Here is a 24,810-nt window from a genome sequence, read left to right as displayed (position 1 = left end):
ATCTTTTCAAGTTCTAAAATCCGTGCATATTACATCAATATTTACTAATTAAATCAAAGTTTATTAATTAAATAGTATATATTCAATAAAATAATTAATTTATTATAGCTTTTATGTGCTTTGATGTATTGTAGAAACATAATTAGCACTGACAAAAATACTTCTTGAGCCATTTTAATCTGCAGACAATCTAGTCATTGGCTTGGAGGAGATAAGGCTTGGCTGTAGTATAAAGGTTGTATTATTTATACATGAGAAATTCACACTAACTTCTGAATCAAGTTGGTCATTCCTAGAGAGAGTTGTGTAACTTGGAGTTATTGATGTCTGTCTCAGATATTATTTGGATGCAGTGGTTCTCAGCTATGAGTGATTTTGTCCCTTAGGGGACATTGGTAATGTATGGAGACATTTTTGAGTGTCATAACTGGGATAGAGTTGCCAGATTTAGCCAATATATATATACAAGATGCCTGGTTAAATTTGAATTTCTGATCAAAGATGAATATTTTTTAATATAAGTTTGTCCCATGCAATATTTGAGATATACTTATACTAAAATATTATTCATTGTTTATCTAGATTTTAAATTGAACTGGGAGTCCTTTAGAGTATCTGACAGCACTAAAGCAGGGTTGGGGGTTGCTATAAGCATCTAGTGAATAGAAGCCAGGGATGCTGCAGTGCCCAGCAGAGCCATCACTACCCGTTTATCCTGAATAGGTTCATATTTCATTGAATATAAATGTAACAAAAAATATCCAGTCCAAAATGTCAATAGTACTGAAGGTGGGAATTATGATCTATGTGAAATCTGTTCCTTCACTTGTATAATAGTCAATCCCTTGGGTTTTAAATTTTATAATAGTGACACTGATTTGGTACTTTTCTACCAGAACATGTTTAGAGATATCATTATAGATATAAAATGGAGGTAATATTACTTGTCCCCATCTGCCATTAATTATATGAAAGCTGTGTAAAAGTGCTTTGAAAAGTTAATATAAAGCAATATTGAGTGATGCTTTCTCTTTTTTTTAAACTAAAGATCATTTAAATTCTTATAACAGAACAAAGCCCCTTAGGGTTATTCCTGGAATCATAATCCACAACCAGAGCATGAAAACCAAAGATCCAGCAGATATTCACAATTAGGTGCTTAGCATTGGGAATATGAAGATGAATAAGGCAAATTTCTTAATATTAAATTACCTGGAGTCTAGAATCCAGAGAAGCAAAGCAGACATGAAGATAAATGACAAGCTCAATAATTTGTAAGAGTTACTGTTATAAAAATATATTAAAGTCACTCTGATGACTTGCCAAAAAAATCTCAGAACCATGGCATAAATGCAAGCTACTCTTAGAAGATGTAGACTTGTCTTCCAGAAAATAAAAGAAAAGTTTATGGAAGCTCTCCTGTTACACATCCAAGGGATTTACCAAGCTGCTAGCAGAACTGGTACTAAATTTTCTGTCGCCTCACTGTAAAAGCTGTGTGGTGTTGTCTCATGTCTAAAGAGATCTCAGTCCTTTTTGCCTTGTTGACCGCTGTAAATTAGAATTGTCACAATTCTTCTGGCCACTGCCAAGCTGGCTATTATCCCTAATTTCTGAAAAGAGTTTCTTTTGCTCCTCATCCTCTCAAGGATATGGTAACACCATGTAACTTCAAAGCACTTGCTGACATAAGAGCTGAACAGGAGGTGAATAGGGGCTGCATGTGGAGGTTTGCATTCTCTTCATGCCATTGTCTATTGCTTCTGCATGTATTAAAATGTAAATGTGAATGCCAGTACTATCTTTATTCACCTCCAATTACTGAACAAGTGAGAACAATAGTTGGCATCAAACATTTATATTCTAGTAGAGGTAATAAAGTATCCATATAGTAGCAGAATGTGGTAAGCCTTGCAAGAAAGGAACAAAGAACGTTTGATGGGATCCCAGAGGAGGGGTCCACTCTTTAAACTAATATGATCAGGGAAAATGGAATAGAACGCTGTATGTCAAAAACTCTTCACTAGGAGTTCAGACTCCCACTGGAGGTGCAAATTGTGATCTTCGTGAAGTCCTTTGCTATCGAACGCAGTCCAAGCGTGTACATCTGCCTTGTTTTGTTGGACAGATGATCATAATAATTGTGTAGTTTATATTTTCTCTCTGGAATATAGTAAGAGGCATAAAGTCAATTCTGGGCATCTGTAACCAGTTTCTAAGCCTAGAAGTGTGTAGCAAGAAGTTTACATTTACCCAGAAATCATGTGCTGGTTTTGTATTTGTGTTAAATACACTTTGTATTTGTGTTAAATACTTTGAACTTGGTAGTGAGAAGAACTAAATCTATTCTAAATGTGACTCAAGTAAGTTGCTTTGTATTTCTATTTTGTGTGTCTTTGGCATCTTTTTAAATTTTTAACAAAAATACTGTTTTTATTAAATATATTTGTAATTGTACAATATTAATCATGATATTAATTTTATCAAAATTGATAGTTCCTTGTATATTTCACTTTGTATTTATGTCATGGAGGAAGAACCATTAGGTTGGCATTTTCTTACTATCAGAAAGAATTACACAGTAAATAAATTATAAAAAGGGCAAGGTAATGAAATTAAAACAAAATCAACTGCTAAAGTCCCATTATTAAAAACAAAGGGGTTCCACTAAGAAGAGGCTATAAGGTAAAATTGGATTCATATGTTGATGGGCACAAAAAGTAGGGAATTGAAATGAGTTACTGAGTAGGTACTTATTTTAAATTGTCTAAAATTCCTATAACTGCCATCATCTCAAAATTATAGAGGAAGGATGAAACAAAGCGAAAGACTTGTAATATTTGCCAGTTTATCCCAGGAATGCAATGCCAAGGCCAGATCATTACCTACTGTGAGGAAGAAGCATCTACATATAAGGTGTAGATGACTTTAGAGATCTGAATAGTTTATTTTTATGTAAATTATGTTTTTGGTAAATTGATGTATATATTTTCAAATTATTCATATCCATATTCACACTAAGTTATTAAATTGTTACCAGTTTAAGAACAATCTTGTGCTATTATCAGGTTTCTCTCTTTCTCTCTCTCTCACTCTAAAACGCAACCTAAAAGTATACAGATTTTATAAAGTACCTCAAGTCTTCATACTCTTTTCTTGATACCATTACTTCATACAGTGTGACTGTGTAACAAGTTACCACTTGTAATATTGGCTTATGTAAGCAGCTATTGCTAACACAATCATGTACACTAAATTTTGATTAATCACATTTTAAGAATTATTTGTATAAGAATAAGACCAAATGTATTGGGAAAAAGTCAAATCTGTAAAATAAAATTTACTATTATATAATAGTAACTATTTTATTACATAAAATCTTTAGCTATACACAGTTAATCCTTCAATACAGACCATCAAGTAAGAACCTACATGCTTTGAATAGAAGTGAGTAGGATATCCTCTACAAATTATTTGTTCAAACATACAATTAGCTACACAAATATAATAAAAATGAAATACCTTCAATTTCACTAAATTGGGATTTATCTGACTTATTTCATCCCTGAGAGCACATTAGACAATCCCATAAATAATCAAAGAGGCAGTGAGCAGGGAGGCTGCATGGTGAAAGAGTACATCCACCAATTGACAATCACTGGTCCAGCTCATAGAATGAGTTTTGCATAGTGAATACAACTATTACCATTACTATTACTACCACTAAGCTATTATTGAAAAATGGAAATTCCTTTTTATTTCTGTCTTTGAAATTTGGCTTTGCCTTATAAATAAAAAGAAACTATTATCATAGCTATACTTTTTTTTTAATCAAAGGTACAAGAAATAATGGATGTTTTCAGTGCTAATTTCTATTCTAGATTTAGCATAGTGGTTTTCAATCATATTTTCTTTTCCCTTACACATCTGAGTGTACCACAGATGCCTTCATTGGTAATAGTAGCTCATGATGGCTGTGGTTCTCAAATCCAGAGAGTGAAGCAGCAAGAGGAGTTAAGAACCCCCGAGGAAGGTTGTTTACTCTGAAAAAATACCTGGAGAGGCTGAAATGCCCACTCATTAAGAAGCTGGAGTAGCAAGTTGGATAAATTCCCTAGAAGGAAGGTAATTTCTCATTTAAATGTGAAAATCACTAGCATCAATAGGATTATTCTATAAATTTCCCTGCCTCCATCTACAATCCTATGCCTGTGTAAAGATAATTATTAGCTTCCTATACCTACTATTTGTGCAGCTTTGTTAATAATAACAGAATATCTGTCATTTTGAGTAGCTTACAAAAATAGTGATACCACAGTTGCAAAGAACTAAAATAGACTGTGGCTTAGTATTATTCACTCTTTCTTCAGAATATGAAATAAGTATTCATTTTAATCTAAGCTATAGAGACATTCTTTTACATTTTGGTATTTTACAGACATAGGTAAATTATGTTCTTCATTTAAACAAGTTAATAAGTTTACCTAGGGTAGCCAAAAACACACGCAATCATACTTTAATATTTCACTTTTGCTGAAAAGCATTCTGTGCCACTAGCGAACAGACCAAGCCCTTACATTACTTGTCTTCAATAAAACATTATTATCTTTTGGCATCCTCTTGCACTAGGGGAAATAAAAAGTCACATGTGGAGAAGTTCTAAATGCTAGACAGAAATGATCCTTAGAGGGCAATTTTTATCCTCCACGGAAGTATTGCAGACTTCTTCCATTAGCATAGTCCCAGGGAGCAAAAGGTTAGGGAGCTGGGACTGCCAACTCTACCTGAACACATAAGTCAACATTTCCTCCAAGCAGCGAGGGAGTGTGAGAGTGCACCCACATGAGCATTAAAGTATCTGAGACGAGAAACAACAATTGTAATATTTCACATTGGAATATACTGTACAGATGGTGGCATTTTGTTTGTGCTTGTAGAGAAGAAAGGAAGGCAGTTTCCAGATTCCCCTCTCAACACCTACCATTTGGCATAGGATATGGGAGTTTTGCCTCAGTTGAAACAGCTGGGAAACAGATGGAAGCTGATATTTAATTTGCCAAAAGCCTCGTCCAAGGCTCCCACCCATTTTCTACCAAAGAAAAGCTAGTAAGGTGATAGTAGTAGAGTCCTCAGGGTCAGCAAATGGCAGGCTTTGGAAGGTGTATTAAAAAAAAAGGGAAAAAAATTAAAAATCCAAGATTATTGGAAATACTAATCCAGAAATGCAATTCCAAGGAATATGTTTTTAATAGGCAAAAAAAAGTGGGAGGATCATGAGTGAAAACCACAACAGAATTACAGACACAAGGATAAAAGTGTCCACAGAATTAATTGACATTGGTGCTACCTCAACTGCATTGACATTGTCTCCTAGGTGATGAAGTCAAGAGCACACATCCACTCTTTGCTATGTTAATTACAATATAATTATTCCATTTGTGATTATTGCAAATGTAAGTGTGCACAGTTCACATCATTTTAGTCACTGGATTTGACTTTGTGAGCTACTTTGGTTTGGAATTCAAACATTCAGTAAGTTGCTTTTGGATCTAAATGTTGAATTATAGCCAGACTTTTGTTTCAATTGAGTTACTGGACGTATAAACCTCTTGTTGTATATTTCTAGTTACAATGGGCATGTATATTGATCACTACCTATGATTGTTCTTCTAAGCATTGGCCGAAGTTCTGTGTGTGTGTGTGTTTGTTTGTGTGTGTGTTTGTGGTATTTTTGAAGTACTTTTGAATACCACAAAAGTTAAAGGAAAGCGGTTGCAAAAATAAATACAACTTAATAGGCTTTCCTTAATGTGAATTTGTTCATTCATGCTTATATAAGGGAATGTGTTAACCATGAATCATTCAAATTGAATTGCTCATGAGAAAAAATGCTCTGGCTTTGCTGTCAGTTTCCAGAGTTACTTTACTGAAGGGAAAAGAGCATTGTCCCATAAAGAATAATTAGCCACAGATTTCAGACTGATCATCGCTCCAAATTGGCCAAAATACTTTTGATTCATGTGAGAACATAAACCCTTGTGAGAGGGACTTATCTGAATATTCTGGGCTGTGTCTGAGTTTGCAGAATGCCAGAACTGCCAATGGAAAAGTTAAATTAAAAAAAAAAAATTCAACCATCTGCAAGTTTTGTTCACACAATACTAGAATAGCTAAATGCTCCAGATATGCAGGTTGGCAAATCTGTAGCTAAAAAAAGTGGATGATGGACTGCAGGTTCCGCTTAGAGCCGGGTAAGTTGGCACTGTGTTAACACCGCCTACCTGAGAGCTCACACATCATTTTTCACGTAACTCATCTGCTCCCAGCGGCTTACTATCAAGTACAGAAAGTCTGTGCATAACATATCACAATCCACTTTTTGCACTGGATAAAGCCCTGCCTACTCTGCCAGGGTGGGGAGCCAGTCAACACGGGGGTAAGCGACAAGCCCAGAAATGTGGTCAGTGAATTCTGAAGAATTTCTGACAGTGCCAGTGCACCAGTCTGTGAAACATACTCTGATTCCTCAGAGGAGAAGTAATGGCCGGCGTGCCAAAATTTTGATACAAACCTATTGCTGCTGCTGCTGCTACTAGACCTAGAAAACTTTACATCTGGCCAGCTTAAATTCCGGTAAGAGTCAAAAGAAAATTGTTTACATTAAAGCACCTTGTCGAGTGGATTTCCATTATGCAGGGCCCTCTTGACTTAACTTAGAGTTCCCTCAGCCAGACAGAAAGAAAAAGAACACTAAAAAACCAAAAATCAGGGTTTTTTTTTACTTAACATATTCAAACATCATTGGATAAAGAAACAAATGTTGCCTAAAAAGATCCTTCATAAAGCCATACCATATTACATTTGTCAGTTAAAAAGTTAAAATGTCACTCTTGGTAACCTTTGATTAACCATCATTTTTCCCATATCACTTCTCTCATTTGGGCACATAGAAGAGTTCATGGTCCTCCCACAAGATAAAGACATCACTATTTGTGTGTAAATGCTCCAAAATAAGTAGGAAACTGAAATAATTTTAAAGAGAGCACAAATATGCCACTTTATCTTGATTATGTTGATATTTCACTGAGGATAAATTTGTCATGAATTACTAGAACTGATAAGGTTACCTATTACTTGATTTATGTGAAATTTTTTTTCCATTATAGACACAAATTCTGTTCTTCAGGATATTAAGAATGTCTTCTAACCTACATCTCAGGGATATTATGAGGATAAATGAAATACTATATGTTAATTATGTCTTGAACCCTTAGGAAGAAAGATGGAATGATATGATCTAAATTATTATTATTTCTACATGGCATTGTAAGATTTGGTGTTTGGATAGCTGATATTAGGTGTTGCGCATCTTATGTTTATCTCATATATAATGAAAATAACATTTTAAAACTCTGTTCATATTTTGAGTTCTGTGAACACAATTTTATTTATAGATTCCACATTGGACTAAATATTATACAAAATAAAAGAAAAGCATTGCTATTGACCTCAAGGAGACTGAACTTGGCCAATAAATTTAGACACACTCTTACATATACTTACCCTGAGCTTGAACTGAGTTTTATGTCATTTGCTAAACATTTGAATTGCTCAAATATTCGTATAGTGAGTCACCACTATTTTTTAGGATCACTCTGTTCAATTATATTTAGACCTCAAGTGTATATGTTAAACCACTTATTAGACAAAATTTTATATTTAAAATTGTTTTCTAGAGAAGCTTTGATTTCTTCTAATTATCGTAGCACATTAAGAACAGTTAAATTTTTTCTTCATATTTCAAAAGAATAAAACTAGACACTTCTCTAATTAGGCTGTAAGTCACTTGAGGGCAGATTGAAAAAATAAGAAACGTATCTCACTCTGTTGAGGGGAGATCAGTCTTACTGTCTTTTGTCTCTATTTTCTCATGTCTAACCACTAAAAGTGGTTACTCAATAAATGTTTCTGTTGTGAACGATATGATTGAATGTGTTTAAATGAATGAACTAATTCTAATTCTCTCTTACTTTTTCAGACTCCCAGGAAGGAAATTACAAGTCAGAAGTCAACAGCAAACCCAGGAAGGAAAGGACAGCTTTTACCAAAGAGCAAATCAGAGAACTTGAAGCAGAATTTGCCCATCATAATTATCTGACCAGACTGAGGCGATATGAGATAGCAGTGAACCTGGATCTCACTGAGAGACAGGTAAAGTGGGACATTGTCATGGTGTGACATTCTTAGTTGTTTTGGGTCAACAATCTTCTCTCACCATTTTCTAAATATTTTTGAAATATTTAGACCTGTGCTTCTTAAACACTGTTTGGAAGACAAGTGTTCCATTCCATGATGAAGTTTTTGCTTAGCAAAATGACAAAATTAAGGATAAGATAGCAGCGTTTTAAAGAAAACTACATTTATTCAGTTTAAGGAATCATCCTTTATTCTGTGATTTGGCCTTTTGTTTTTAAAATATTATTTCTTTTAGATAATAATGGCATATGGTGAAGAATTTTGTTTGCTTATATTTTAAAATGTCCTTATTTGGCATAATAGAAAGTTGGCAATCCCATGTTAGTGTTCTCCATTGCTCAAGATAGGGTTTGTTGTGTTGCAGTAATATGGTAACTCCCAAGCCTCAATGACATACAAAAAAGTTTATTATTTGCTCACTCTCCATACTAACTTTACAAGTCCAACATTCCAAATAATCGCTCACGGACCCAATCTGGCTCTCTAGCATCTCAACATGTGGTGTCCTTGGTAACCACAGGAGGGAAGAAAGAGTTGGAGGTTCATGCATTGACCTTTAAATGTTTTCACCTGGAAATGACCCGTGTCGCTTCCATTTACACTCTAATGTCCGGAAACAGTCAATGGTGCCACTTAAGGTCAAGGGGGCTGGAAAATGATGGGAGCAAGGGCACATAGATCATTAGTAAATATTTCTACCCCATTACCTCAAATATTTTTGAAATTGTACTAAACTCAGAAATTCAAAATTCTGGTACCTACTCATTTAGAGATCACTTTAAAATCATTAATGATCTGCGGACCCCAGTTAATAAGATCTATTAATATTTTTTAATTAATTACTTTTTAGGTTCTTTCTTGGATTTTATTTGAATGGCAAGTAATTTGCTCCAATAGTGTTCCCAGTGCGCTCTTTGTGTGGATTCTGATTTGCCCTGGGAGAATCTAGCCTACTGATGGTTAATAGTTGCTAATCTTTAGAAAAACATTCCTGAAAGGCAAATGCAAACATCTTTATGGACAGTGCAGTTGTGATTGGCACTCTTAGAACTAGAGTCTCATTTCCTCTTTCACTGTATGCATCTCCTCCAAGGATCCCATTGGAACCAAAGAACTAGCAACAGGGTGTGGACAAATGAATACTATCTTAGAAGAGCAAGTTATTTTATCCAATTTCTTAAATCATCTGCTTTGCTTCTGTTAATTTCTATATTTCAGCTTTTGGTAGGATATTTCTGGGTGGTGGAAATATATGGAGAAACACTTTTATGTGGTTTTATTTATTGGCACTTTATATTTTATTAAATATTATGACTAGTACCTAAGTTATGGAGCACATTTTCCTTTCCTTGAACTTCACACACAAAGTTTTCTCCATAAGTGTACAAGATTTGGCATGCTGGAAAGCAGGATCCAAAATCTATATCATCAGACATCTGTTTTATTTTTATTTTTTTTTTAACTGGGAGCAGGAAAAAAAAAAAAAGAAGGGAGGGGAGGAATTACACATTAATATCCTTATATAAAGACAGTGAATTCTAGGAAATGCAACCATGTTTTATCTGCTACATCAAGGCAATAGGAAACTAGGGTCTGCTTCCAATCTCCAGAAATGATGGGCCACAGTACTGTGCTCTTACTCAAGAGAAAAGTCAAGATTCTGTGCTTGCTATTCGGGGGATGGCCTATGGTTATCTGTCATTATCTGATCAGAGAGCAGAGGTTTCACTTTTGGCTAAGAATAATTTCTTTTTAGAAGCAATTCTGTAAGTTTGGTTTGGGAATTTTGAAGGTATTTTGGATATTTCTTCTTTTTTCCTGATTTGCTAGTTTTTGAAAAGAATTATATGCAAATTTTATATATATACACACAATTTTAATCTTTGTTGTTTAGAAAAGATCCCTTTTCAATTTTGTATCAGTTAGGTTTTGCTGTATAACAAACCACTTAAAAATTGTAGACATCAAACAATAACCAACATTGAATTTGCTCACAATTTTGCGGGTCAGAGATTTTTGACTGGGCTCAATGAGCAGCTCTACTGCTGGCCTCTCTTGGATCCCTCACAGAGCTTCAGTCAGCTGGTGGGTGACTAAGAACTGTCTGGTCTTGGCAGCTTCGGCTGGGACAGCTTGTCTCTGTTGTGTGCGGTTTCCGCTTCTAATAGGCTCGCTGGGGCTCTTCAAATGGTTGTAGAAGCATTCCCAGAAGTATTTAGAGGAAAAACTCCAATGTACAAGGGCTTTCAAAGCCTCTGCTTACATCATATTTAGTAATGGCCCATTGTCTAAAGCAAGTCATATGATCAGGATCAGTGTCAATGTAGGAGGGAACCACCTAAGGGAGTGGATACATGGAAGGAAGGCAAATTTTGTTGGAGGCCATTACTGAAAGAATCTAACTATAGCCTCATAGGGGAAAAAAATAATGAAAAAACTTGAGAGATAATTAGATTTTCAAAGAATTAAAAATTTGATATTGTGTAGAAGATTTTTTTTGTCCTATAAATCTCTATTTGCAGTTTTGCAAGTTAATATGAAAAAGAGACGCATGCATATGGACTCTAAATCCTCAATCAAAACTAAGTCTTTAGAGGGCCCCTATGTGTTAGTTGGAAAAAATTGAATTGTTATGAGAAATATCTGAACAAAAATCTTAGCTTTGCCCATTGGAATTGTGTATTCTTAGACAAGTAACAATCTCCCTAAGGCACAAAATGGAAAGTAAAACTAACTTCTCTTTCTTCTACTCAGGTTTATATATGATAATGAATGTGAAAGAATTCTTACCATAAACTATAAAACATAACTATCACCCAGAGGGGGAAAAATCTTTGCTATGCAAGGCATGGTGAATTAATTCTTTTGTAACACAAATATTTGTTAGGCAAAGTGCTAGAAATAAAATCTTGTTAAAATAAGCTGGACAAATCTCTGCCAGAACTCATGAAAGAGGCAAAAATTGAACAAGTATTAACAATTTGGTGAGTGTTGAATGTCACAGAGAGGAACGACAGGATTGTATGGGTGAATATTCCTGGTTATGCCAAAGGTTCACTGTATTCTTACACTTCTGTGCACATGCAGTATCTTAAATTAAGAATCTGAAGGCTTTATTCATGTTTTCTGGGTTGAATTTTGCAATGTTAAATTTATCAGAAAGATATTGTACGCTGTCAATCAACAATTTTGCTACTCTTAAATGTCTGAAAACATATTCCTCCAAGATGCCAGGGCCCTCGTCCCAGTGAGATAGTTGCAGTTTATTTACTCAAAGTTGGGCTTTTAAAGTTATATAGAGTTATAAACTGAACGCTTTTCATTCATCTTTTTTTAATTGGGATAGAGCTATTCATTACTTTGATTTTGCATTAATGCCATACGTATTTATCTACATAATCTATATCTTGACATTACAAATTCTTAAATAACACCCTTTTGTAGGATTTCTGCGTCTAAAATATTATAATTACAGATATGCACTTTTTTCATTTCCATTCTGCAAGACTTATCTTTTCCATACTTTAAAATAACATGAGATTTAGTAAAGTAACTTAATTGTATACACCAAAGAATATTATATATAACTCCATATTGTGCAATGTTTTCCTTAACTTTAACAGAATTTTCAATCTCCTAAAATATTTTTTCTTGATTTTTTAAAAGCCTTTCAAGACCCCAAAACAGAGATAGAACTCATATGTATATGACGTAAAGGGAAAAAATGACAAATATTAAATCATTTTAATCTCTAGCAGAATTGTTTTATAGAAATAACTTTCTCCTAAATGAAAACTTACTTTGTAATCAGAAGTAGTCTTAGGTATACTTTATCTAGAAATGTTATATAGTTGTCTAAAAATATGCGTATATAAAACTGATGTTTTATTTATAGATACATCTACCTTGCTTATATCACCAATCAATGTATCTGCCACACATTTGATGATGGGCCACGTGTGATTATAAAGATTTGCAATAATGATTAGGCTTCCTTTTAAAAAAAAGTAAGATACGTTAAATTCTTAAATATCACTCAGGACTTGAATTTTCAAATCCCTACCTGAAGAAAAATTCTGAAATCTCACAAAGAAATCAGACTCTTATATCTGTGTCTTCCATAATGCAATGCCTCTACAGGTCAGGAAAGGGTATAATCCCCCTTTGAACTTTGAACTCCATCTGGCTAAGGAAGAAGAAAAAAAAAGGAGAAAAAATTACTTATAAAGTAATTTCATCTTAGCACATAGGTATTAAAGAAAGTTATTCTATGTTAAATAAAAATGGAGACACTAAAATAAAGTTGAGCTTAAAATATTTTTAATTATATATTGATATTTTGCAGAACAGGCCCCACGCCAGTAATCTTCCAGCTTCTAACTTACAGCTTCCAGTTTACAACACATTCTCATATACCCTTCTCAATCAACAGCTAATAATCGTCAGTCAGCAGAGCCACTTGGAATATTTTGAAGAGCCAGTCAGTCTAAAGACCCTTCTATCCCAAAGTATTTTTAAGTTTGACAAACTTTTTCTGGCTTTTTCGTCCAGCCAGATACACTTGGAGAAGGCTCCCGCCAAATTTTTAATATCTCACAGTGGGAAGAAGAGAGAAGGCAGCTGCATGAAACTATAAAAGGAGTGACAAAATGGACATTTTTATAGAGTCAAGGCTGCCAAATATAGAAAGAATGGTAGATCCTTCCATTTCACAAAATCATTTCACAGAGCTAATCAAAAGTGCAATGTTGCAGATTTGTGAGCTAAGATTGCCGGAATAAACAGACGGAATTCATGATACCTCTGCCAAAATAAATGGAAAATCCCACCTAGTTGGATCATGTTGCTTTAGTGGAAATGAGAGGGATTATGTTTTGTTTGTTACTCATAAATCATTAACTGGCTCGATGCCAAGTATTTTCAAAATAGGCGTCCATTTTTTGGATGACTATGAGGGAGAATTTTTCGTGTGCCAAATAAACAGTGGCTTTGTCTTTTGCTCAGCATTTTACACAGCTCTCTCCTTTGCAGATTTAGTTCTATAAATTTAAATGAATACTTTTAGTTATTTAGCTAATAAATTTTGTCTCCATGACCAGACGTTGTGTATTCAAGGTAATCCAAAACTACCTGTGTAGCCAGTGATTTTAGAATATGTCTTCATTTCTTTACATTAGTATTTAACAGTCTCCTAGAGTAATAGTAAGATGTTTTTTTGCTTAAATCGTGGTGTGCCTGCTATTTTGAAAGATTAAACATGATTTGACTCCAACTGGAAAAATGGGTGTAGCAGGGAGTGGAAGAGTTGATGGTGGAATATAGGGCGGAATCTTAGTTTGAAATAAAAAGAGATATTTTCTGAGGAATGCCATTGTTTAAAAAGAAATACATACTGACAATTTGTGGTGAGATCTAAAAGCCAGATTCAGAACTGCCTTAGGTTCCACAAAACAAAGGTTATGATACAAGAAAAGGAATTTAAGATCAATAATAAGGCAAGATCTATAAAGAGTAGATCAATGGTTCAACCCTTTCCTAAATCAATTTTCAGAAATATTACCTGTATAAAGTAGAAGACTGAGAGATAACTAATTGATCTCTAAATATTTACACATGTAAATATCAAAGTTTGAAATAATATAGAAAAAAAACTTCGGGAAAAAAAAGGCCCTACCTTTATTGAACCAGCTTTGAGAATATATAAAGAATCTATTTTTTTTAAATGCTGTTAGATAGATGAGTAGATAGAGATAGAGATATCCAAATATTTCTCTATCTAGTATATGTATTACACACATACATACATATATGTCTTTGTATATGTATGTATACATGTAAAAATATATACATATAAAATGAATCTTTATTTTAGAAACTTTATTGAAATTTGCTCTATAGATTCTTGCTGTAAGCATTCATCAAACTGATATAATGAAAGGATAAGGATAATTCTTCCCATTAACTCAGAATTTGCCACATTTTATTTCCTAATTTTCTCAGTAAGGAAACAAATATATTAATTTATATTTAATCAACAAATCAACAATAACATTCTGAAATATATCACACATCGCATCATAGGATTGTCAAAGTGTAATGTTAAAGAAAGATTTTTTTGCTATGCAAGATTACTCCTTTTCCACACTATCCTTGCATACATATGATTTTTTTTTTCGTATAATTTAGAAAAATTCTAAAAGGAGCTTCTGGAAATTTTGAGGAGCCAGTGCAAGTTTTGTGTAAGTGTCTTCCATTTTAAAGAGATGTTCTATTATCTACCTATGTATATAGAGCAGTATTTGCATACGTTCTATGACATCTTTAAAATAATAAACACAGGCCTAAGAGAATAGGCAATTTCTAGAGGATTTGGCTATAAAAAACTTTCTACCAACTGGTCTCCCTATTTCCATGACTTCTTATGAAAAACTCAGAGATGCATTCAACTTAGAATAGATTTTTAACTTCAAATGTCTTCATCACTTCTAATTTTTATGCGAGACAGATTTTTAAAAAATTTTTGAACTTTTCCCTGTTGTTGAAATTATCAACTATTTTTTGTGGCCAGTGTATATTCATATGATAATAATAATTATCATTATAAATTCTTACAATATTTTGGGATCCAAGGAGATCATCCCTGAATATAATAAATGCAGTGACTAGTGTAATCAAGGCTCTGATGTTAAACTGAAGGTTGTCTAGAAATAATCAGAATATTAATTTAATTAGATTTACTCATAGAAAGTTGCCAATATTCTACTGTTCGTATAAAACTAGTGAGTTCCTATGTTTCAATCAAATATTTATATATGATAGGTTTCACTTAATTAGACAGTGGCTAGAAGAGGCTGTTAGTCAAAATGGTATATACTGATCACAATATTTTGCTCATTATTGTTAAACATCATCACAGAATTAGGCAAGATGTTGAAAATAAAGACTTCCATTCCAGTTGATTTTGTAGTTTAAACAAGATAAATACCAATAGTGGTTGGTAATACACAAATTCCATGTACTCAAGAATTGCTAATTAGGAATTTTTTAAAACAATATAGCAGAAAAATGCCTAATTTAGTTTTGATATTTTCACCCAGATTTGCTGAAGTCATTTATTCATGATATACTTAGGTAAACAATATTTCACTTAACTAAAACATATCTATTTTTTTATCTTGTGTAAAAAATGGGATTAGGTGTAGTGAATTTTCACTATAAATTAATATTATGAAATAGACCACTTGAGTTGAATTTCATCAGGTATGACAGAAAGAGGTATCATTGTTAGCATTTGCTATACCTGTGATGTTTTTAAAAGTCAGATTAAAAGGAATCAATCCTCTGAAAATTTTCTCATCATGTGAGTGGTTAATTTGGGTGCATTTTTGGAAAGGAGAATGTGATACATATAATTGGCTTGTAATAGAATAGTATCCATAACATTACAATTTATTACAGAAAGTTTCAGTTGCCTCAAAAAAGAGTTATTTCTTGTTCAATATGTTTTTTGCCCATGGCTGCTGCCAATAGCTAATGTAGATTCAGTTTGTTTAAAAACATGTGAAGTAATAAATGTTTTATGACTCACTAGTGAGCCCAATTCTCAAGCATTCTAAATAGGAAATAAAAAAGAAGCTTCAAAACTGAAAATTATTGAGGCAGGGAAATGTTTCTCTGGTCATAAACATTGTGCTAAAATAGAAGATAAAGGTGAGAGGCAGCCCTCTAGACAGGAATTCAATCTTTAGTCATGAAATATGTCCTAAGGCCCTTCATCCTCCAACACACACACACTCACCACCATCTCCAAACCCCACGTTGCACAGATGTAGAAACAGCAGAGTCAACTGGTAGCTCTGACGAGCTTCTTGGAAATAGTTGAGAGATTCCTTCTCTTAATCAGATGTAAATCTATCTATTCAGGCATGAAGAGTAAAGAAGCTTTCTTTTCCCCATCTTTCACCCTTACCTTATTCTTATTCTTATTCTTGGTTCTAATTCTTTGATTTAACTATTGACTTTGCCACTGAATTACTTGGGTAAGTCTCTCCAGGGCCCTGGGTTTACTAGATCAGCTGCCATGACCAAATTTAATCACAGGGGGTCTGATTAAATCTGAAAATTGTATTTATACTATTACTCTTTGTATGTTTTCACATGTTAAAGATGTGAATAAATATTTCTTAGGCAGTGTCTTCAGTATTTCAAGTGCCCGGATATAAATGGAAACAGTTGGAGTATTAAATCTACAAATTCCAGATGTTTAGAGACATCCAGATTTGTCACAGAAATATTCAGTTTTCATCCATATGTTTGGTATTATGCTTGTTTCTTTAAAAGATGGACATTTATGTATTATGTAAATATGAGTTATGGTATTATGTAGATTCAACTTTCTATCAACCTATTTGCCTCTGGCCATCTTAGGAAATTGTGTGACAATACAGATACATATTTCATTGTGAACCTTAAAAGGACAGGTGTTATGAACTTGTACATAGAAGGCTGTAATGTGAATGACTAAATAAATTAAAGAGATAAAATGAATGTTTAGCAATTGGCAACAATGATTCTCATTTACGGTATTTTTATTAAAGACAAAAATATGATTTCTAGATTCTGAAAAACATCACACAAACAAATTAATCACAGCAAAAGTCTCTTGACTGCTTTCCTCAGTAAGAAGAGTGAATAAATGTTTTTCTATTTATTTAAAGAGTAGTTGGAACATCCAGGCAGAGTGAATATTAAATACTTCGTTGACTAAGAGATTAAAAGTGAGACTTCTTCATAATAAGCAGATGTCCTGAAAAGTAAGGTCTATAACTGAGGACTTTAAATATTCACTACTAATCCAGCAGGCTACTACATACTTTTGTTATTTTCTCTTATGAAGATTTTGTTGAAAAATATTATCTGCATGCAGAGATATTAAGAACCTGTAAGGTTTGGTTCATATTGCTTTGATTTCATGAATAATAGTATCTTTTCATTACTCAGATTCTTGGGATAAAGGATTTATTTTTATCTATGTTATTAATCGTACTTTGTAACAAAACATACTTTATATAGAATCTTGCCTTAGATCCAAGGTTGAAAAAAACAAAATATATTAAAAACAAAGCGAAACAAAAAAACACCTCATTTATCCAGCACTTTCTAGAGAAATAGCCGACTAGAAGATAAAGTTGGTTTTAAGCCCAAATAAAATAAAGAAGTTCACAAAATTTATAAATCATGCTCCAAGATAGATAGATTTGTTTTAATTGTATGCAAAATATTTGATGATCCAATTTCCTAGAATCTAGGGGACTACCCTAGGTTACTAGGACAAAAAGTTCAGAAGGCACACAGGATGTCAAGAACAGCAGGAGCATGAGATTTCCAGAGGAAAGAAATTATTTCCTATAATAATTGTGTGGCAACATAACATAGTAGTACATTGGGCATAGGGGTAGAGTTCTATGCCATCTCATGGACCATTGAGCGGAACCTCTTAATAGGGGATTAGCAATGACACCAACTAGAACAGCAAAAAGTTTAAGGATATTCTGTAAAACGTGAAGCTAATCCTTATGCATCTCAGTATATGCCAAAGGCTTCAGATACAGCCAGTAAACTGTTATTTATATATCTCTCTTTTCTTGACTGTGAATGCCTTGAGGGCAGGGACTATGTCTTATTTATTTGTACATCCCTCACTCCAACCCCTCACATCTTTGATCTAACGCAGTACCTGTTACTAGATTTTCAGTAATATTAAGTGTATTAATGAATAAATAGAGATTCCAAGTCACCGAGGAAATGTGAGATTAATTTTAGTCTACTTAGTTTATAAATGCAAATTATTATATGAAACTCCCTTGTAAATTTTAATCAAAATAATTGGCATATTCATTTTTAAAAAGTGAAGTGTCTGGCATTTGAATGATTGTGATTTAGCTATCTTAAAAACAACTAAAAGCTATTTTTTTCAATCCAGCTAGTGAGGCTGGATTATGAAGTGGTACTAAATTAAACTATAAAGTTTCTTTATTTATAAAACTGTGGTGTTATTTTTCTAATGGCAATACTGACTTATAATCTGGGATTACTTTCATAGATTTATTTTTAATGCTGTGATACCAGTATAAAAACATGCTTTTTCCAGAAATCTTACTCTCCATATTTCATTTCACCCCAATGTTTTATAGTATATTTGATAATATCTGGACACACTGACTTTTGAAGTTCTTCACTCCTTCCAATTTTTTAAGATATCCCCATCATATGTTTGTTGCTGTTTTTTGTTCCATTACTAATTTAATGGAGTTCCAGTATCAAATATGTAATCTAACCTTTAAAGAAAATAGTATATAAAGATATTAGAATTACTATGTAATCATCACATGCTTTCATAATACATATACGCATATATGTATATATCTTTATGTATGTATATCTAGCTACTATTGAAAACTATGAAGTCTTTTATCAGTCTGTTTAAAAAAAATTGAAATGGCAAAATTTCACATGGTAACATAGAAAACAACACAAAATAGCCTATACTGTTTCTAAAATCAATACCATATTTTTACATTTTTCTCATTTAGAATTGCACATAGCAGGTTTTATACTGGTATTACAGAATTGCGGTACCTCTTCTCCCAGAAAAGGAAATAAGTGTAGATTTTAAGAAATCTATTCCTCCCATTTTCTGCCAAGATTATTTTGACTTTATATTTCAGCTCTTGGTGACAATGATGATGATGTGTTTTTTCCATCTGGAATTGTCCATGGAGAAAATGTCCCTATGGAGACTCTTGAAAGGCTCATTATTCCAATATTACAAATATGAAAATTGAGGCAGAGAGAAGCATAATTTTCTCAAATTCACACAGAAACTCAGAAGTGAAGCCAGGAGTAGAGCCCAACTCATGTGGAAAAGATCTAATGCAGCACGCAATGTCAAGCTTGCAGAGGTAATTAAATTGAGTAGCATAATTATCTAAATTATAGTATAGGAAAATAGTGTCATATTTACAAACCTAATTATATCGAGTAGGAGAATGACCTAAATGATAGTAATCATATGGACAGAGTTCACATACTTTATATGCTCTACTTTTTTATCTTAAATACTTAAAAAGTAGGAGCTTGAAATATAACAGGCACAAAAAATAAAAAGCACAATCTGGAGCCAGACCAACCCCTGGGTTTAAATCTTGGCGCCACATTTTCCCATCTGTGTATCTGGGGCAATCACTTAACCTTTGAGTCTCAACTTCCTCATCTATGAAATAGGAATAATGTTAAAAATATATAGAAAAACTTGCGAGTATTAGAAATAATGCATAAATAGCACCTATAGTATAGTTCTCTATCCCTAAGGGGGTATGTAATAAAAGGTAAATACTGATCGTTTGGTTTATTAAGTAATAATAATAAGTGAGCACTCATCAGCTAGTTTTTAGTCAATCTTTTTCTACATTTTCTTAAAATTTTAAAGTTGTTTTATTGGGGTCATATTGGCTTACAACATTGTTTAAATTTCAGGTGTATATCACTATATTTCAGTTTCTGTATAGACTGCATCATGTTCACCACCAACAGTCCAGTTTTTATCCGTCACCATGCATATGTGCCCCTTTACCCCTTTCGCCCTCCCCCTACCCCCTTCCACTCTGGTAACCACTATTCTATTCTCCTCATCTATGTGTTTGTTTAACGTCCACATATGAGTGAAATAATACAGTATTTTTCTTTCTCAGTCTTATTTCGCTCAGCATAATACCCTCCAGGTCCATCCATGTTGTCTCAAATGGCACACACATTTTCTCAACTTTTTAGTTGTGAAATGGATTAATACATGTATCAGTAATGTAGAATACAAGATTTCAATTATGGCCTAATAGACCAAGGAAAATCTAGAATTGAAAAATGCCTTAGTTTAAATATTTTGTGGTGCAAGCATCTGAAGAAATTGTACTAATTTTGATGGAGTATTGCGATTTGAAGACCACTAAAATAAATATATCTTTGGAAATTTAATATTCTCTTCACTTTCTCTTTAGCGCTGTGAATTTACAGTAATTGAGCTTGTTTCTAAAATGAAATGGAGAATATTCAAAATAGTCCTGGAGTAGAATAAAACAGAACTATCTCTATCAGATATAAAGATTTATGAAATTATAATAATTAATACTCTGGTTTTTTCCACAAGGATAAAAAATTGAGTGCATCAACAAAGCTATGCATATATGGAAACTTGATTTGTGAGAGTTGAAACAGTGATCACTGGGAAAAGCGTGGACTATTTAATAAATGGTCTTAGGACAATTTGTTATCTATATGAAATAAAGTAAATCTAGACCTTTTCTTTGCACTATATGCTAAAATCAATACTTCATGGATTAAGCACTTCAATTTGAAATGCAAACCTTAAAAGTCTTAGAAGACATAGAAGAATATATTAATGGCCTCAGAAGAAAGAAGTTTCTTAATGAAGATGTGAAAGTGATAGTCATAACAGAAACAATCGAAAATTTGAATATATTAAATTTTAGAGTTTCTGATCATCAAAAGATACTCCAGGGAAAGAAAAAAGACATACTATAAATTAAGAGAATTTGGTAGCTGCCATATAACCAAAAAGCATTAAATTAGCATTCAGAACACATTTTGAAAGTCTATAAAGAATAAAATTAAATTAAAAAAAAATTAATGCAAACCAAACATGTAGAGGCATTTCACAAAAGAAGAAATACAAATGGGCCATAAACAATTTAAAGATGGTTTACTTCATTAGTAATCAGGAAATGCAAAATAAAAACATGGTGAGATAACATTTATAGTCACTGTATTGGGGAAAAATTGACTAATAACTCCAAATGTTGACAAAGATGTGGATCAATAAGAACTCTTACACACTGGACTGCAGGGGGTTAAACTGATGCAGCTTTGGAAACTAACTTTTATGTATTATCATGTTAAGTTTAACATTCATATACCTTTGTGACACATTGATGCAACTTTTTGATATATACACAGAGAAGTTCTATCACATGTTTATCAGAACAAAAATAAAAGAATGTTTATGGCAGCATCATTTATAAAAGAAAAAAAAAAGAAAGTAATTCAAGTGTCCATGGACGGGAGAATGGATAAACTGTGGCATATTCACACAATGGAATAGTATACAATCATAAAAAATGAATGATTGCAGTCATTTGAATCAACATGGATAGAGCAAGAAGCCTGTAATTAAGAACATTCCATTTTGATAAGCTTAACAAACAAGCAAAATTGAACAGTACTTTTTGGGATCACATGTTGTGGAAAAAGTTGTTTCTATTTTACATGTTCTGTTTACATGTTTCTTGTTTTACATAAAGGCTTGGGGATGATAAACATAAAATTCAGGCTTGTGCTAATTTTGAGGGGAATAGACAGAGAAATGCAATGTAAAAGCAACACTTAACAAGAATATACAATGATGAAAAATGCAATGTGAAAGGAAAAGAAAGTTCCTCCTAAACAAGAAGATGAAATGATGCCAATATTATTCTGGTTCTGATAATGGATGGTCATTTGATGCATGTTTATGTAATGTTTTGTTTTATTATATATATACTTTAAATGTATTCAGCAAATTCAATTAAGATTTTAGAAGGAAAACTTATTGCTACAAAGCTGATGTGAATTATATAACATATAATCTCAGTACTAGCATTTAACAAATGTCAGTGAAAATTTTTGATCTTGACTTTATTTTTAGGAAATTATTGGAATCATGTCTTTGCAAAATAAAGTAAAAGTACTAAGGGAAGAAGAAAAGTGAAAAGTTCTAAAGAAGACGAACTCACTCTGAGGTGGAATAGTCAAATAAAGCTTTGTGAACGCAGTGGTGGACCGCAAAGGCACAGAATGATCTTTCAGATCACAGCTTCATCAGTAGCTCCCTGAGCATGTTTTAAATTGGTTCAAGAACTAACAGATTTCAAGTCAAAGAACTTGCGGGGGGACGGGGGGGGGGGGGAATGTTAGAGCAAGACAATTATTAAAACGTTAGCTCTAATTCGTAGAAACTCTTTATGAAGCCAAATACTTTTGAGCAACCTAAAATAATAGAGTTCTCTCCTGCCTATTCTTTTGTATCATGCGTCATACAATGTGAAATGTAATATTTTGGATGCACCTTCTGAAAGTTTTACAGTTATTATCATGAATATGGGACCTGATTAAATTTAATGTGATTATTTTCATATTCACTCCTTCATAGTGTCCTTGTATAAGCCTTTGAGGGGCTGGTTTTTGAATGACAACAAAAAAAAGGAGGAAAAAAATGTCCATTTAATTTTCTTTCTTTTGTTTGTTTGTTCCTTGTATTTGTTGAAGGTGAAAGTCTGGTTCCAGAACAGGCGAATGAAGTGGAAGAGAGTCAAAGGGGGACAGCAAGGAGCGGCAGCTCGAGAAAAGGAACTAGTGAATGTGAAAAAGGGAACACTTCTCCCCTCCGAGCTTTCTGGAATCGGTGCAGCCACGCTCCAGCAAACGGGGGACTCGCTAGCAAATGAAGACAGCCACGACAGTGACCACAGCTCAGAGCATGCGCACTTATGATACACAGAGAGGATCAGCTCCAATCTCAGGAAAGAAATGTGGTGATGGCAAGCCTTACTCAAACATCGTTTACACAGAGAGATGACTATGACAGTGATTTTTAATATTATTAAATTCAGGCCTCGTGAGTCTGTTTTTCATGATTTATAGAGGGTTTACACTAAGTGCCATTTACTAAAGATGCTTCCACAGTGAAGATGGAGAAGGTGAACTTGCTTTAAATATTCCAGCTGTGTTGGTCGTGTGTATGACAGTGAGCAGGTATGTGTTTGCTTTTGCTTACACTGAAAATTAAATTGCTATCAAGAGCAAACTATGAGACATTTTTGTTCAAGATGCCTCCAGAATGAAGATGCAGAAGATGAAGTTGCTTTGAACATTCCAGATGTACGAAGTCCTGTGTATGACAGTGGGCAGGTATTAGCTTTTGCTTGCACTGACAATTAAATTGCTATCAAGAATAAACCATGAAACATTTTATCCTGAACAGCCATAGTGCCTGAAATCACTCTTAAATGGATAAAAAATGTATTTTAACTCTGTATATATTATCCTTAAGTCATTTCCTGTCTTCACTAAGTTTAGCAATGCATTCATATTAGCTGATGAAAATAGGCACTCACAATGACGACCAGAACCAGCTTCTTGTCTTTTTATTCATTTTGTCATCCCAGAAACAATCAGAACATGCTTACTTGTGTTCAAGTAGAGAAAAATACATTAGAGTCTGATAGGACATATTCTTGTACCACAGACAAAACAAATCTTATGTTGCATTTTCTATCAACTGCTGCTAATACATTATTATAAAACTTACCTAGCTCCTCAATTCTTCCTATCTTATAGCTTGAAAGAAATTTAGGATCATAGGCAAATCAGTTACCTTGCAGAAAGAGCTTTGTATGACAGACACTGTCTGATTTTATTCCTATAAAATATTAGCCGTTATAAATATGATTTAATTAACAAGAAAAAGATTTCCCCCGATTGGCGATGGTGTTAGACAAGTTGCAAAGCAAAATCGATTCCTCAAGTTGGTAGAAGATAAAATTCTGAATGTCTTCAAATTAAGTTCAATAAAAACGCATTATTTTTTTATATATATGATGTATTCATGCAGAACAACAATCTTTGTATTTTGTAAAAAAAATGTGTTTAATAAATGATCCTTTGTAAATAATTTTGGTCTCCCTACTGTGATTTCCTAAATTTTACAGGTTTTAGTATAAACACTTAAGAAAGCCCCAAATTCATCTGCACTTGTGTAAATCCAGGTGATGATAATTAATGTCATCTATATTTTTTTGATTTCTGAAATTTTTTGTTATGAAACGAACAATCCTTGGGTAATCAAAGAGCATCTGAGAATAGGTAATACATTAAACTTTCTTCTGATTTGAAGAATATGCCAAATGGATTTCTTTGTGTGTTTTATGAAATCAAAGGTAAAAGTAGGAGAAAAAGTAATATTATTCAGTACAGTGAGATAAAAAAGAGTCATACACTTTTAAATTTATATATAATAGACATGAATTAATTCAATAATTGTTTCTAAGTCAAAATATCCAGAGTTGTTGATGTGAAAATAAACTAAATAAGCTCATCAGAATTCTCAGTCCTGATGGACATTACTAATATAAGACGTCAAGGATTATATTAACTTAAAGTATTTTACATCATGCATGATTACACATGCATTGGGGCCGGCCCCGTGGCTTAGCGGTTAAGTGCGCGTGCTCTGCTGCTGGCGACCCGAGTTCGGATCCCTGGCAAGCACCGACACATCGCTTCTCCGGCCATGCTGAGGCCGCGTCCCACATACAGCAACTAGAAGGATGTGCAGCTATGACATACAACAATCTGCTGGGGCTTGGGGGGGGAAATAAATAAATAAATAAAATTTAAAATTACACATGCATTGGATGCCTAAGTCCTATTTATAACTTTATAATG

General features: G+C 33.3%; 1 protein-coding gene across 1 annotated transcript in view; it reads left to right on the top strand.

The window, feature by feature from the left end:
• Nucleotides 1-22,909, top strand: part of MEOX2 (mesenchyme homeobox 2) — a 61,314-nt gene extending 38,405 nt beyond the window's left edge. The window contains exons 2-3 of the mRNA XM_058568792.1: nt 8,039-8,211; nt 22,633-22,909. Coding sequence (XP_058424775.1) covers nt 8,039-8,211; nt 22,633-22,857 — 398 coding nt within the window. The 3' untranslated portion in view covers nt 22,858-22,909. The remainder of the gene's footprint in view (nt 1-8,038; nt 8,212-22,632) is intronic.
• Nucleotides 22,910-24,810: the final 1,901 nt, after the last annotated feature.

Source organism: Diceros bicornis, chromosome 3, assembly GCF_020826845.1.
Source record: "Diceros bicornis minor isolate mBicDic1 chromosome 3, mDicBic1.mat.cur, whole genome shotgun sequence".
Lineage (NCBI taxonomy): Eukaryota > Metazoa > Chordata > Mammalia > Perissodactyla > Rhinocerotidae > Diceros > Diceros bicornis.
This window is presented reverse-complemented; position numbering and strand designations above follow the sequence as displayed.